This window comes from Dendropsophus ebraccatus, chromosome 5 (assembly GCF_027789765.1).
Source record: "Dendropsophus ebraccatus isolate aDenEbr1 chromosome 5, aDenEbr1.pat, whole genome shotgun sequence".
Taxonomy (NCBI): Eukaryota; Metazoa; Chordata; class Amphibia; order Anura; family Hylidae; genus Dendropsophus; species Dendropsophus ebraccatus.
The window spans coordinates 115621036-115635620 of NC_091458.1; the positions used below are offsets into that span (position 1 = coordinate 115621036).

Here is a 14585-nt window from a genome sequence, read left to right on the forward strand (position 1 = left end):
GTTGGCTATTTTTACTAGATTGGGCGCCCATTGGACTGCGATTGTTTGGTCGTTTCTGATTTTTTTATTTATATAACAAACATAATTCAGAGCTGGATTACCACCTTGTTTTCCTTCCCTCTTTTCTCCAAGCGGTGTCAGTATAGTTAGTCAGTGAATTGTGACATATACAACTAGCTACAAAAGAAATGATATATAGCAACTGAATAAGTACCCTTATTTATATAGCAGTGACACTCTACATCTGTCTCCTCGTTGTAATGACTAACATTGGTCACTGTTCCCTATAAGGCATACAATCCAATTTCTCTGTCTATGACATACATTTATGTTAATGACCATTTCACAAAAGGCCATTTCATATTTCAATATGTATTTATGTGGGAGGAATTTGGAATACAAAGATGAAACCTTGCAAGGATAGAGAAAACATACAAAGTGTCAGAACACCATAAAACTTTTAAGACTTAATAACAATTCCCATTACCAACACTTTTCTGTTTCAACAGTTTGGAGGATCGTTTATGGAAATTTATTTGTGTACTGGAAAATTTCACATTAAGGTCTTCTTCACACAGCTGTAAATTTCTCTCTATATTTTGTCCATAATTACGGATCCATAATCAGACAGTATAGGATCTATTGATGGTCGGCAATTGGCAATGCACATGACCATTTTTTTAGGTTCCATTTATTTTCAGAAACTCCTGTCCGCATAAAAATAAAACATGTCCAGACGATATGCAGACGGCATACAGATTCCATCCATAAAATAAAATAATAAAAAGTAGCATGCTTCACTTCCTCACTGTCAGTCTAAGTCCAGCCCCACAAACCTATAAGAAGGAAAAATTGCTGTGTTTTTTTCTTAATTATAATTTTATTGTTAAAATTCATTTTACTTTTATAGGTCCTTTTCTTATTTCCTATTTTTTATTGTAAAAAGTTTAATAATTAAAATCTACCTAGAATTAATTAATGCTATTGGATTAATGGTTTATTAGAACTTGCCTGGAGCACAATACACCACTTTTTATCAGTGTGCCACAATTTTTCTGTGATGTACAGTACAATAGATTAAAAAATCTGGTGAAAAAAACACAGTTGGCAGGAATTATATACATATTATTGAGGCCTAAATTCACCAATTGTTTTTTTGTTATTACTTAAAAGTTGAAGACCTCCAACTGTAAATTTAAATTTACATCTGGTTCTATGCTATATAACTATGCTATATAGATGTTATAACAGCTGGATTGAACTAAAATGAACAGTCTCAGGTTTTGGTGATGGCAAGTTTTTTTTAATTGATGATGCTGTTCAATTGTGTCTTATTTCACACAGAAAACCATTTATTAAACATGCTTATTTTCAGAGTATAATGTTATTTCCAAAGAAAATGGCGGACTGCCTGGAAAAGACCATTCAATAATAACCACAAATCAGACACACTCTACAGTGGAAAACCTAAAACCAGATACAAGGTAAGTGGACAACGTACATTGTGGGTATTGGTGTCTCCACAATTGGTCAGGATAAGATTCCCTATAACATCTGCCACAGAGCTACATACCTTTATAGCATTCGTCATCACTCCTGATTTAATGACCATTAGATTGGTTTGAAAAGTATACATTTTGTTTCATGGCAAACCCTAAAAAAAAACAGTCAAAAGGGCCTTTTTAGTTTCATGAATGATTAATACATTTGTAGCCGGCTTTTTCATGCATATGCATTATGCATTATGCCCTGTCTGAAACAAGTCACAGAAAATAACCAACATGATGCATTCATAGTAGTTAGTATACCCAATCAGGGACGTTTCGTTCGAATGACCTTTTTCAACCAAGTATACTAGAATTGTGAACAAAAGGCTCTGGCCGCCATCTGCACACCATCTATTACATGATACAGGCTTTTCTTTGATTCTTCTGGGAATATATTCCCCTTTTGTTCACAATTCTAGTATGCCTGGTTGAAAAAGGTAATTCGACCGAAACATCCCTGATTGGGTATACTAACTACTATGAATGCATCATATCTGTTATGTATATAAAAAAAACTGTACATGAATAAAAAGATGGCTAATTAAGCAAGAACTCTGGAGTAGAGTGCGGTTGTTATATACTAATATATGGTCAATTGGATCAACCAGCACCAATAACAACGGTGTGCATGGACATTATCCACTACAGAAAATAACAAACAACGCACTTCACTACTATTGTGAACAAAATCCTTGCTCACCTGTTCAGACTCTACCAAGCCCACTTAAACTGTATACTTCAAAGTCAGAAGTGTGGAAAAAACATATGAGAAATACCTTTTCAGTAGTACTTGCTGTCTCGGCTTCAAGAATATATACTCACGACAGTGTTCATCATGAATACAAATATTTATTGAGCTCTCATACAGGACATTAACGGACCGCGGCACTTAAAAGGGTTAAACTACCAGGATTGGAGGTTCCTCTGACCCTGCTAGCACTCAGGTGGATGCCCAAGAACCTGTACTGTATGTATCAGCTCCGGTTCTTAGTGCAGGAGAAGCCCCGGAGCCGCAACCTTGCTCCACTGCAGCAATGCCCATCAAATGTATCAAAACACAGTGGGCAGTCAGAAGGGGTTAATTAAATCCTATACAAATTAGAATTACAGATATCCTGGCTCTGCACCATGTAATGCTTCATATCCAGTCATATAACTATAAAAACATAGGTGACAAGCCATTCCTCTAGTTTACTGTAATATGGAAGATGCAAAGCCCTTTAGCGCAGCAGGTTGTAAATGTTAGTTTTGCCATTCTCAGATGAGAAGGAGCCATGTGGCCGTCATTTAAATGGACATAGCATGTTTGTTTTTCGTGAGTGTTTTACAGTTAAAAGCATTGCTGCTCCACCAACACCTGCCCATCTCTGCCAAAAAGAATCTTGTGCTGTTTATTCAGCTGCTTGTTTTGGAAATATTGTCCAGACCCCCTTTAGGACTTTCCACTGGCGGCTAACAAACAGAAAGTGGGATTTGAAGAATGGCTACTTGCCTGGCAATGTGTGATCCAGACACCCAATGTTTATACAAAAGCTAGTTGGAGTTTAAAAACCACTTATTAATGCCAGCTATAAAAAATCACTATTTAATTTTCATGTCATTCATAAAGTGCCTTCCGTCAGGATTAAATCAGATTCTCCTTCTGCAATCACAAAATCTTTCAACATACTTGTTAAACCACTGGCAAACATTACGGGATCTCTACACTTAGAGGATGTTCCTCCAGATTGTTTAGCACGTACCCAAATATAGTGGTACCTTGGTTTAAGAGTAACTTGGATTAAGAGTGTTTTGGTTTAAGAGCTCACAGTTTTTCAAAATTGTGACTTGGTTTAAGAGCATTGCTTTGGTTTAAGAACTCCCTGTACTGGGTGGGAGGCGGGGCAGGGGAGGGGAGGGGAGGGTCGTGGCCTGAACAGGGTGGTCTATAGCACTGTACTATGACCCAGGAAGTCTCCCTCACCTTCCAAATCATGGCAAATCCACTTTAGGCTGGGGCTTACATCATGGAACAGGACTGTGGGGGTAATCTCTTCATAGTTGTAACCTCTCTCTGTCCGGACAGAGAGTGCTGCATGTATGTGCCCACATATGTCCTGCTCATTCCCTCATGCTCCCTGCAATCTCTGTCAGCCCTTGTGTTTCCCATCCTCTCCATTCTTGCTATAATGTGCCTGCGCTCACACTCAGCTATACACACTGCTGCTATAATGTTCCTGCACTCACACTCAGCTATACACACTGCTGCTATACTGTGCCTGCACTCACACTCAGATTTATGCACTTACTATACATTATACACCACATGCTGATTGCTATACTGTACAGTAACTTAAAATATACCATATTCAGCCATTTCTATATCTTTGCTTCATTTTTTTACATGTTATTCAGAATAAAAAAATCATTATTTTTGGGGTGTGGAACCAGTTGTCAGCATTTCAGTGATTTCTTATGGGAAATTGTGCTTTTGTATAAGAGTGGATTTGGATTACAAGCACAGTCCCGGGACTAATTATGCTCGTAATCCAAGACACCACTGTACACACAAATTTGACACAAAACAATGGTTAAACATTCCGACATCACAACACATACCTACATAATTTTTTATATGTTTTTCCATGTAAAGTAGAAGAAAAATATGGATTCATGTTGAGGGAAAAAATGTTGGTCCCATCAACAACAAAAACATTCAAATTAGTACTTTTCGCTTCTCAGGTTTTCATAGCAGTCCCTTAGTACAGTTGTTCAGAAGTTCCAACTACTAGGAAATCTCCCAGGGTTAGTATCTCCATTGAGTTCCTAACCATGACACTACAGTTTATGGTAGATGAACTTCAGCTTCAAATAGTGTTACTTAAATTCCCACCAAGTATGTAACCAGGGCCCATAAAGTCTCTCTTCCCAATATGAGGAGGCCATCACTATAAATGAAGACTATAGTTGAGGATCCATGTGATAGATCTTGCACTGGGACCCATTGGCTTTGAGTTACGCCTCTGTATGTCACTCTTGCAGAGAATAAAGTGATTCACATCTGTAGAACACAACACTAGGCAAGACTTTTGACTTATTTGTTCACTTTTCCCTTTAATACTCCACTTACAAAGTTAAATCAATCATGACAGCTTCTAAAAACAACAGTAGTTCCGTGGCTTGGAGGAAAAGTTGAACGGAGATCACAACCCTGGGAGCAGAGAGCTGTAAATCCACTTTCTATCAGGAGCTTTGGGATTACTATATTAATTGACTGTGTCTGTTTTAGTAGCGAGCAGGAAACCATAAGCTGTAAATAGACTTTCTAATTGGGGCTCCAGGACAACTGTATTAATTGGCTGCAACTGTTTTCTGGCATGCAGGAAGCTGGCGTCCTATGGCAATCTTCACAGATACCCATACTCCACATACATTACTAAAAGATTTAGCTCTCAGTCCTTGTATGACAGCCTGCATTCTTTGGTTCAGACTTTCTCCATGAAGTCTTTGATTAGATACATTATCATCATGTAAAATTATTTCATCATCATCAAACCTATTTTCTATTAATTGAATCCAAACAGGGTCCAAATTGTAACCTGTGTGATAATGATGTGCATCTTCCCTGCTTCTTCACCTGACATGTAACCCAATATAAGTGGGGAAATTGCTCATTTCAGGCATCATCTTTATATGTTTCATTAGAATGGGACAGATAAAAGTTCTAGCTTAACCTACTTGGCCAATGCATCTTGGTGATTTAGTGAATATCCCTTTCATCCTATCATCCAAATTCCATATTTAGGGCCCTATTACACTAAGCAATAATCTGCCAAATCAGGGCAATTCAGCAGATTATCACTCCGTCTAATAAAGACAATGATCAGCTGATGAAAACGATCATTGGCTGATCATGTCATTTAATCCTGCCTAGAAATCGTCAGCCTTGTATAAACATATAATAAACTTTATAGATGCCTGTCCTCGCTCTTGATTCTCTCCTAGCTTCTGCCTGCTCCCAGCAGCCACCACTGGAATATCTGAGCCAGTCTCTGAAGTGGCAGGCCTTTCAGGCAATCAGTTGCCGAAACAGGGCAGCACCATGGCCAGTGATTGGCTGAGCAGCCCGTCACTTCAGAGACCAGCTAAGAAGTTCCAGCGACAGCTGTGGGAAGTAGACAGAAGCAAGTAGAACACAGGGGCCTGGATAGGTATGTATAATGTTTATTATTTTGCACTAAAGGTAAGGGCTGCACAAACATCACTAAAGAAGTCCGTGCAGCCCTTGCTGCATTAATATTGAGCTGTGTAATAGGTTCTGTAAGTGAGCGCAGGCACTCACTCTGGCTCATAGTTTAGGTGTTTGCTTCTGTAAATCCCATTCTATTTAGCTGATTTTGTACAGTTCTGTCACATGGTCTCCTGCTTTCACCACATTCCTGTGAGTATTCTATCCTGATGCTTTTGAGATGTTCTTGGTCTACCTGTAGGTTTTCCTTTATATATTGTCCAAGCAGAAATCGTTGCAGCACAATTGGACCATAAAATCCATACTTTATTCTTAATCTATGGGTAAAGTCTTGTTCACACAAGAAAACACGGGATGCAATGCTTTTCCACTATACATCTTTACATAATTACAGTATAGACAAGTCTTTCAAAAATACTTTTTGGACAGACATTACAGGTGCTGCCTACCTGCCCAGAGATCCGGTCTTGAACCGACGTGCTTCAATGTCGGTGTGGAATCTCTATTATCATGAAGGCCCCATTGGAGCAGGCAGCGGCACCTAGTGGTTGGCATATTATCAGCATGGCAAATCTGATCATATAGCATACAAAGATTCAAGACATTTAATATATGTGCATAAGGTCCGTCCTGTAATTTGGACCTTGAGGAAATTTAACATGTAGGTTCAATATCCAAAATAATTCCCAATTCTGCAACGTTTCATTGCTTTGTGTTCATTTCAGGCATCATCTTTACATGTTTCATTAGAATAGGACAGATACAAATTCTAGCATCATCTACTTGGCCAGTGCATTGGTGATTTATTGAACATTACTTTCAGCCCATCATCCAAACTCCATATTTAGTTTAAAGTGACTCTGTACCCACAATCTGTCCCCCCCCCCCAAACCACTTGTACCTTCAGATAGCTGCTTTTAATCCAAGATCTGTCCTGGGGTCCGTTCGGAAGGTGATGCAGTTATTGTCATAAAAACAATTTTTAATCCTGCAGCGCTGTGTCTAACGGCCGGGCTTACATTTGTATATGCATTAGGCTGGCACCACCTCTCCGTCCTTTCTCCCCACCCTCCTCATCATCAGGAATGCTCCAGGCAGATTGCTTCCTATTCCTCAGCTGTGTGTATAATGAACATGGGCTGGATCGTTAATACACCTGTGCAAAGCTCAAACAGCAGTAAATGTTCCTGGAGCATTCCTAATGATGAGGAGGGTGGGGAGGAAGGACGGAGAGGTGGTGCCAGCCTAATGCATATACAAATGTAAGCCCCGGTTGTTATACACAGCGCTGCCAGATTAAAAGTTGTTTTTGGGACAATAACTGCATCACCTGCCAAACGGACCCCAGGACAGATCTTGGATTAAAAGCAGCTATCTGAAGGTACAAGTGGTTTGGGGGGGACAGATTGTGGGCACAGTGTCGCTTTAACACTTCTCTATCTTGCCATCTCAGTGGGTATCAAGAGTGAGACCTGGTGTTATCAGTAATTTTGACAAGTCTGCGATAATGTCAAAAGTTACTGCAAATGACAGTAATGCTTCAAGTAAATGAAACTTGTTATTTTTATATATATATATATATATATATATATATATATATATATATATATATATATCTTTGTATTGTACACTATTTTATTGTATAACTGGCTAGTCATAGTACTGAAATAGCCTAAAAGCCAAGTAAGCTAGGCAATGACTTTAGGTTCTAGAATGGCAACAGTCCCAAGCAACACATTCTATTTATTCTATCTGAAAATTGTGTATTGCCTTTTATGCCATGCATACAATGTTCTAGATTTTTCAGATCATTTAGAGCAAACATGTGACAACATCATTTTTTAATTATGGTTGAGCTAGTGAAAAAAAAACTTCAAAGTTTCCATGAATTATAAAGCTAGAGGACTGCTGGCAGAGAAAAAATGGAATTGTGTTTGTGTATGAGTTTTATGAGCTGATGTTACTCCATTTATTTGGTTGTTTGTTAACGAGAATTCCATGAACAAAGCTAGACCTACGGGGTTCTCTGGGAGGGGACTTGTGGTCTCTGGAAAGAATGAATACTGTACTTGCCACTGGTTGATTTTCCAGATTGTCCACATCCTAAAAGCATCAGTATACTTACAGTTTCACTTAAGTAATGCTGAAGCAAGGGGCTGTTCATTTTGGTGCAAATGTGCCAATTTGGCAAAGAATAAGGCAATTTTACTTATGTGGGAGTTCAGGTTTTTGCCAGGTCAGGAGTTGCATGTTTCTTAAGGTAGATTTAACATGTACAGGTTTTTTAGGGGGGTTTTTTTTGCACACATCCTGCATGGTCTTGTGCTGTCAGTTGGTAAATGTGATACATTAGTAGTTCCTAAATACAAATTCTATTTATTTTACCTTTATTACTTAGGCTTTGAATTTTTAATACTTGACTTCAAAAGATTACAACAAAAAAGTTTTGATAGCAAACAGGCAACATATATTGATATTGAACCTAACAATATTACTGAGTGTTCAGACCACAACCAATCAGGAGAATGAGCTGGGAGACATACGCACTTAGGGTGTTTACTCCCGGTTCTGTGTCATGTAACCTGGACAGACTCCAGGTCTCATAGACACAGAACAGGAAGAGGTGTGTGCAGCGGTACAGTCCTCTTCCTGCTCATTTTACTAATCAGAAATCATAGAAACATAGAAGATTGTCGGCAGAAAAAGACCACTGGGTCCATCTAGTCTGCCCTATTAGTATTTCCCTTCTTATTATCTTAGGATAGATATATGTTTATCCAATTAAAGTCTCACTGTGTCCCCTTGTTCTTGAGTTCTGTTTTTTTTTCTAAACTCACTACCCTTTAACCTTTTATATACCTTTAACATATTTAAAGATTTCGATCATGTCCCCCCTTTCCCTTCTTTCCTCCAGACTATATACATTTAAAACCTTAAGTCTTTCCTGACATGTTTTATGCCCGACACCCTCCCCCATTTTTGTAGATCGTCTTTGGACTCGTTCTTTTTTATCAATGTCCTAGTTGGTCTCACTAGAGCGCTGTACAGCGGGATCACAATCTCCCTCTTCCCACTGGTTATACCTCTAGCTATACAGCCCGGCATATGATTGGCTTTCCCTAACACCTGGTTGAACCATTGTATGTTAAAAATTATGAAACCTGAGGCCATTTTAATTTGAGGGACCACTGTACATATATGTTCTGAGAAAATATATGAGATTTACACAAACTAATAGCACTGGTTACCATTAGAGATGAGCGCAGCTCGAGTCCATATGTTTGGCACTCGAATACTGGTGGCTGAAAAAGGTTGTATGCAGCCCTAGGAAGTCCAGGAAAACATGAATACAGCCTACGGCCCCTAGGGTGGGGTTTGGCCTTGAGAAAGCGCAGGTGGAGCAAATCAGTCTGTCTTTGCAACATGATCACAGTTGTAGTGGTAAGTGAGTGCCATGAGCATTTCTTTTGAATGATACAATTTAAAATCTTAAACTTGCCCTGACTATCCGCTCTCAGGCACTATGGCACCTTACAGGAGACAGGTTTGACAATATACAAGGGTAATTTTATCTGTAGCATTCGCACATGCGGGAACATGGCCTAAAAGTCAACAATCTGTCTGAACAGGATACTAAAACCGGTGTGAACAAACCTTAAAATAAGCCTTATGTTTCATTAGAATTTCTATTCCCTTATGTTTTTTTGGCACCAAAAACAGAAATAGATTCCAGAAGATGGAACACAGCAAAGCATTTTAATACTTTGCATTTGGGAATACTTTCCCTTTTTAGCACTATTAGGGTATTTTCACACACAGAATTTTTGGAAAAATGCCACTGCAGTTTTTGTTGCAGTTTTTGTGACAAAGCCAGGAGCAAGATTCAAAAGGAATGACATATACAAACAAAGGAATGGATTTGAAAAGAGGAGACATTTTAGGCTTTCCTTTATAACCTGATCCCTGTTCATAGTCTGTTCCTGGTTTTGGCTTCAAATCTTTGGCAGATAATCTGTCAGATAATCTTTCTGTGTAAATGGACCCTTATGCTGCGTTTACACGTAGCGATAATTCGCCCAACCGATCGTTTAACGATTTTGAAGCAACGATTTGGTTTTTATAACGATCAGCGTTTAGACGAATAAATCGTTAGAAAAATCGTAAGAAAATTCGTAAGAAAAATCGTTAATGCAATCGTTTTTAAGATCGCTTAAACCCATCTTTTACATAGGGTGAATCTTTGAAAGACTGTTTACACGAAACCGTCTGCGAATTTTTAGCGAACGATGAACGACGATTTGAGAACATGTTAAAAGAGCAAAATAAACGATTTTTCGCTCATCGCTTGATCGTTTGCTGTGTTTACACAGAACAATTATCACTTAAATCGTTATTGCGATCGTTATTGCGAAAATTCGAACGATAATTTTTCTGTGTAAATGCAGCATTACACAGAGCACTAATGTATAGAATCAGGCTGATTGGCAGTTTATCGCTCTGTGTAATAAAGACAACGACCATCGGCTGATCGTATCTTTTGGTCCTGACCAAAAATTATCAACCGCCAACTCCACATCCCTACGTGTAATAGTGATGTATGATTGAAGGCTTATGACTATGTAAAGAAAATAATAAAATATATACATACCTCTCCACGCTACTCAGTTCTGCCACTCCCCAGTGTCTTCCTGCTGTCCACAGGCGCTGGTGGAACTTCAGAGCCGGACGAGATGGGACCACCACTGCCAGTGATTGGCTGAGCAGCCTGTCACTTCACAGACGGGCTCTGAAGTTCCACCAATGGCTGCGGGATAGGGGAGAAGCCAGGAAGACACTGTGAAGCGGACAGAAGCACTGGGGAGCATGGAGAAGTATGGTTATACTTTTTTATACTTCCAGGCTGGATTCACACTACGTATATTTCAGTCAGTATTGTGGTCCTTATATTGCAACCAAAACCAGGAGTGGATTAAAAATACAGAAAGGCTCTGTTCACACAATGTTGAAATTGAGTGGATGGCCACAATTTAATGGCAAATATTTGCTGTTATTTTAAAACAACGGCTGTTGTATTAAAATAATGGCAGTTATTTACTGTTATATGGCGGCCATCCACTCAATTTCAACATTGTGTGAACAGATCCTTTCTGTGTTTTTAATCCACTCCTGGTTTTGGTTGCAATATGAGGACCACAATACTCACTGAAATATACGTAGTCTGATCCCAGCCTTAAAGCAAGGGCTGCATACACATTGCCAACGATGTCCATGCAGCCCTTGATGCACGATTATCGAGCCATGTAATAAGCTCAGTAAACAAACGCTGATCTAGCAGATTGGCGATCGTTTACATTACAAATCGGGGATCGGGACGTGTAATACGGCCCTTATTTAGCAAACAAAGGCTGTTATTTTAAGTTGTTCACACACACATTTTTTTTTTGGTCGGGGGGATGGAAAAGATATCTATGCTAGCAAAAACTAACAATGTAAAAGCTGGTGTATACTTCACTGTATGCCAAAAGTGTGACAGAACTGAAGGGCAAAGCTGTGCTTGGTCCAAACATAAATGGCATGCTGAATACTTCTAATCTCAGTATAGACCTCTGTCCTTAGATTTCAAAGTCAAATTTTGAAATTCAGTGTGTAAATGTATTACATGTGCACAGTTTAGAAAGGAAGAAATGTACTGCGCTTGCCATGGTCACATGTGGTAAATTAGTTAGTGCGCTGTGTTCTATTAAAAATAGCATCAAGTAAAGTTCTTTAACAGGATTTTCTTTTTGTCATTGAATTCCTATTATCTGTAGCTAGCTCACTTAGCAGTTATTTTAGTGACAATGTAAATTAACCTGATGTTCTCAAGTTGTTCATGGAAATTTATTAGATCACCAGCACACCTAGAGTGTCCAGATGATAGGTTGTCCAGTTGATAGGCTACACTGAATTCAGTGCAACAAACCTGTACTTAAATATCAAAGATGGTTCCAAAAAAAATAAAACGGTAGGAAAATGTTCACAACCATATACAATAGCCCTTGATCCAGCTTCTGCTCTAACGTGTATTATCTTGGTCCTAGTGCCTCCTTGGTGGTAGGGTTGGTTGGCCCATCAAGGTTACCACAGGAATATTTGCAAGGGGAATCAGGCTGCATTCACATGTCTGAGATATACGGGTGATATATGGTTCGTAAAGTGGATGTATATCATGGACTAAAACTTAACCTCTTACAAGATAATTACGATCTAGTGAGCTGAGAAGCAGCTGAAGCCCTATGCTACTGAACTGACAACGCTGTGACCGTGCTAAATGGAGCCTAAAAGGAACAGCCTATTTTGACTTTATGGATAGAGATAAGCAAACCTGTTGCCAAAAGTTTGGGTTTGTACAAGCCCGAGCGATGATTGGCATTTGAATCTCTCTGCCTGGAGAAGGTGGATGCAGTCTGAGGACTGCCTGGAAAACAGGGGAAGTATCCATAGGCTATATCCATGTTTTCCAGGCAGTCCTGAGGCTGTATCCACCTCCTCCAGGAAGTGGGATTGAAATGCTGATAGTTTCGTCAGGTTCGCTCATCTCTGCTTGTGTACAACAGCTAAATTTGGGAAAATGTTTTGATATTTTATTAGGGTACATTCACATGTACTGTATCGAGTTCGCAGCAAAATCCACTGCGGACACCTGCCCATTCAGTTCAATGGGATGACATACTCACAGTGGGTTTTTCATCCCGCTGCGAGTATGTCAAAGTCAGAGCCCTTAACCCACGCGGCCTGGGTATATACTTTACTGGGTCCCCGCTCTGGCTTGCTTCGAGGGCTCCCAGCGGCTCCTGGTGCTCAGCCAGTCAGTGCGCTGCCCTGCAGCATTTAGGACCCATTGCATTGACAAGACGTATGTACAGTACAGTATTACTGGAGCACGCAGATGTTAGGTGTATTACAAAGATAAGGTCTTGGGGGATGTCTGCACATAGCAGAGTTTGAAAGACAGGGACAGTGGAGGCAACAGAGGTTTGTGACTTATTTATCATCTTGCAAAACAAGAGTCCGCGGAGCCGATAGCCAAATATCTGTAGCCTGTTGCCACGGGGTGCCTCCATTATGGGGAGAGCACCACACCACCCTGATAGATAGCCCCTTAAGTCCCACTCGGTTGGGAGTAGTGGAACGTAAGTAGGGAAACAACAGGGTGGCCCCTTTTTGTCAATGTCTAACTCAAGGTGCCAGTATTACGATCATGACAAGGGCTTGCCAAGGCAAGCTTCCATCCACAGACAGCCGTTTTGGGGTATTTGCCCCTCGTCAGTGTGGAGCAGGATTCTGGCTAGTTGGGGCAATGACAAATCAACCAACAAAACACAGTAATCACTGAGATCAGTGGCTATCCCGTGTTTTAAGACTCGCAACCAAGGCTCCACGGACTCTTGTTTTGCATATTTTGGGGGGGCATCAGTGGAGACTCTTGATTGAGTACTTCATTGGAATTTTTTCACTGATCTCCTTGAGCTCAGTGATTACTGTGTTTTGTTCATTTATCACCTTGCCTATATTTGTGGGGGGCTCATAACAAAAGTCTTTTTTTTATTGAATTATGGAGCTCTTATGTAGCATTAATAGAATGTAATAAGTTAGAATGTAATATGCCTCATACTAATATTTATTCATGGACATTACTAGGAATAGTCTGAATTTATATTGCAAATGTATGTAGACAGTTTTGATGAGTGCTTACATATTATGAAACACCCTGAAAAAAATGAAGTGCCAGTGCTTAAAAGCGTCATAGATCAGTAGAAGAACAGGGCCCTGTGTGGTGTATACCAACTGGAATGAACATTTATTATCCTTGGATTGGAATTTTTACAACATGAATGTTTCATCACTGCAAAGTTTCACTCAGGTTCACATGGTTTCCTTTTGACAACTGAGAATGTGTGGATGTCTGTATCATTTCCACAGTGGGTGTTAAAGAGTTCAAAAGATACACAAAGGCAGAAATTGTTCTTGGTTCTGACTGAACATAAAACATTTTCTATGCAGATAACATTCACAATGCAGGTAACATGAAAATCAAAGGTATTTAGAAAAGGCGGAAAAAAACTTAACTGGTACAATCTGTTGTTTTGAAAGAGTACTAATATGTGTCATCTGTGAGGCTATGTTCACACATAGTATTTTGCTCAATATTTTTGGCCAAAACAGGAGTGGAACCTGCAGAAGCTATAATGGAAAGATTTGCACCTTATGGCTATGTTACCACACTGTCTTTTTGTGCCGATTGACGACCCTCTTTTAGGACGACTGTCATTTTGAGCCCGAATACCGGCTGTTATTTTATAGTGCGGTCATCATTCTAGAAATAATGGCCATTATTATAAAATAAAAACTTTAGCTCACAAAAAAATTGCACAAATTAAACACTGATCTACAAAATCCATAAAAGTAAGAAGAATTCGAAATTAGTGGATGAATCAGATCTTATGGCATATTGGACAAAAGGAGGAAAAATGGCAGAAAAATGAATATTCAACTTTATATTTGTACATCTGCTTTCATGTACTTGTGGGATGAATGAGTTAAAGGGGTCGTCTAGTGGTCGGCATTCTTTAATATATTGCTGCTGGTGCATATAAACCAATAAACATGTTATCCTTAACTGTCTGCACTCCCTCAGTGTCCTCCTCTGGTGTCGTCGGTGTCCCCCGCTGACTGCAGAGCCATCACTTCAGAGACAAACTCATCTTGGGAGTAACAGCCTGGTCAGCCAATCACTGGCTGTGGGGCTGTCCCGTCTCTTATTGGCTGGG

The 14585-nt window shown here is 39.6% G+C and overlaps 1 protein-coding gene across 26 annotated transcripts in view; it reads left to right on the top strand.

The window, feature by feature from the left end:
- Positions 1-14585, top strand: part of ABI3BP (ABI family member 3 binding protein) — a 234331-nt gene that overhangs the window by 197309 nt on the left and 22437 nt on the right. For all 26 annotated transcript variants that reach the window (XM_069971043.1, XM_069971056.1, XM_069971054.1 and 23 more), the window contains one exon: positions 1376-1484. In XM_069971043.1, the coding sequence (XP_069827144.1) occupies positions 1376-1484 (109 nt within the window). The remainder of the gene's footprint in view (positions 1-1375; positions 1485-14585) is intronic.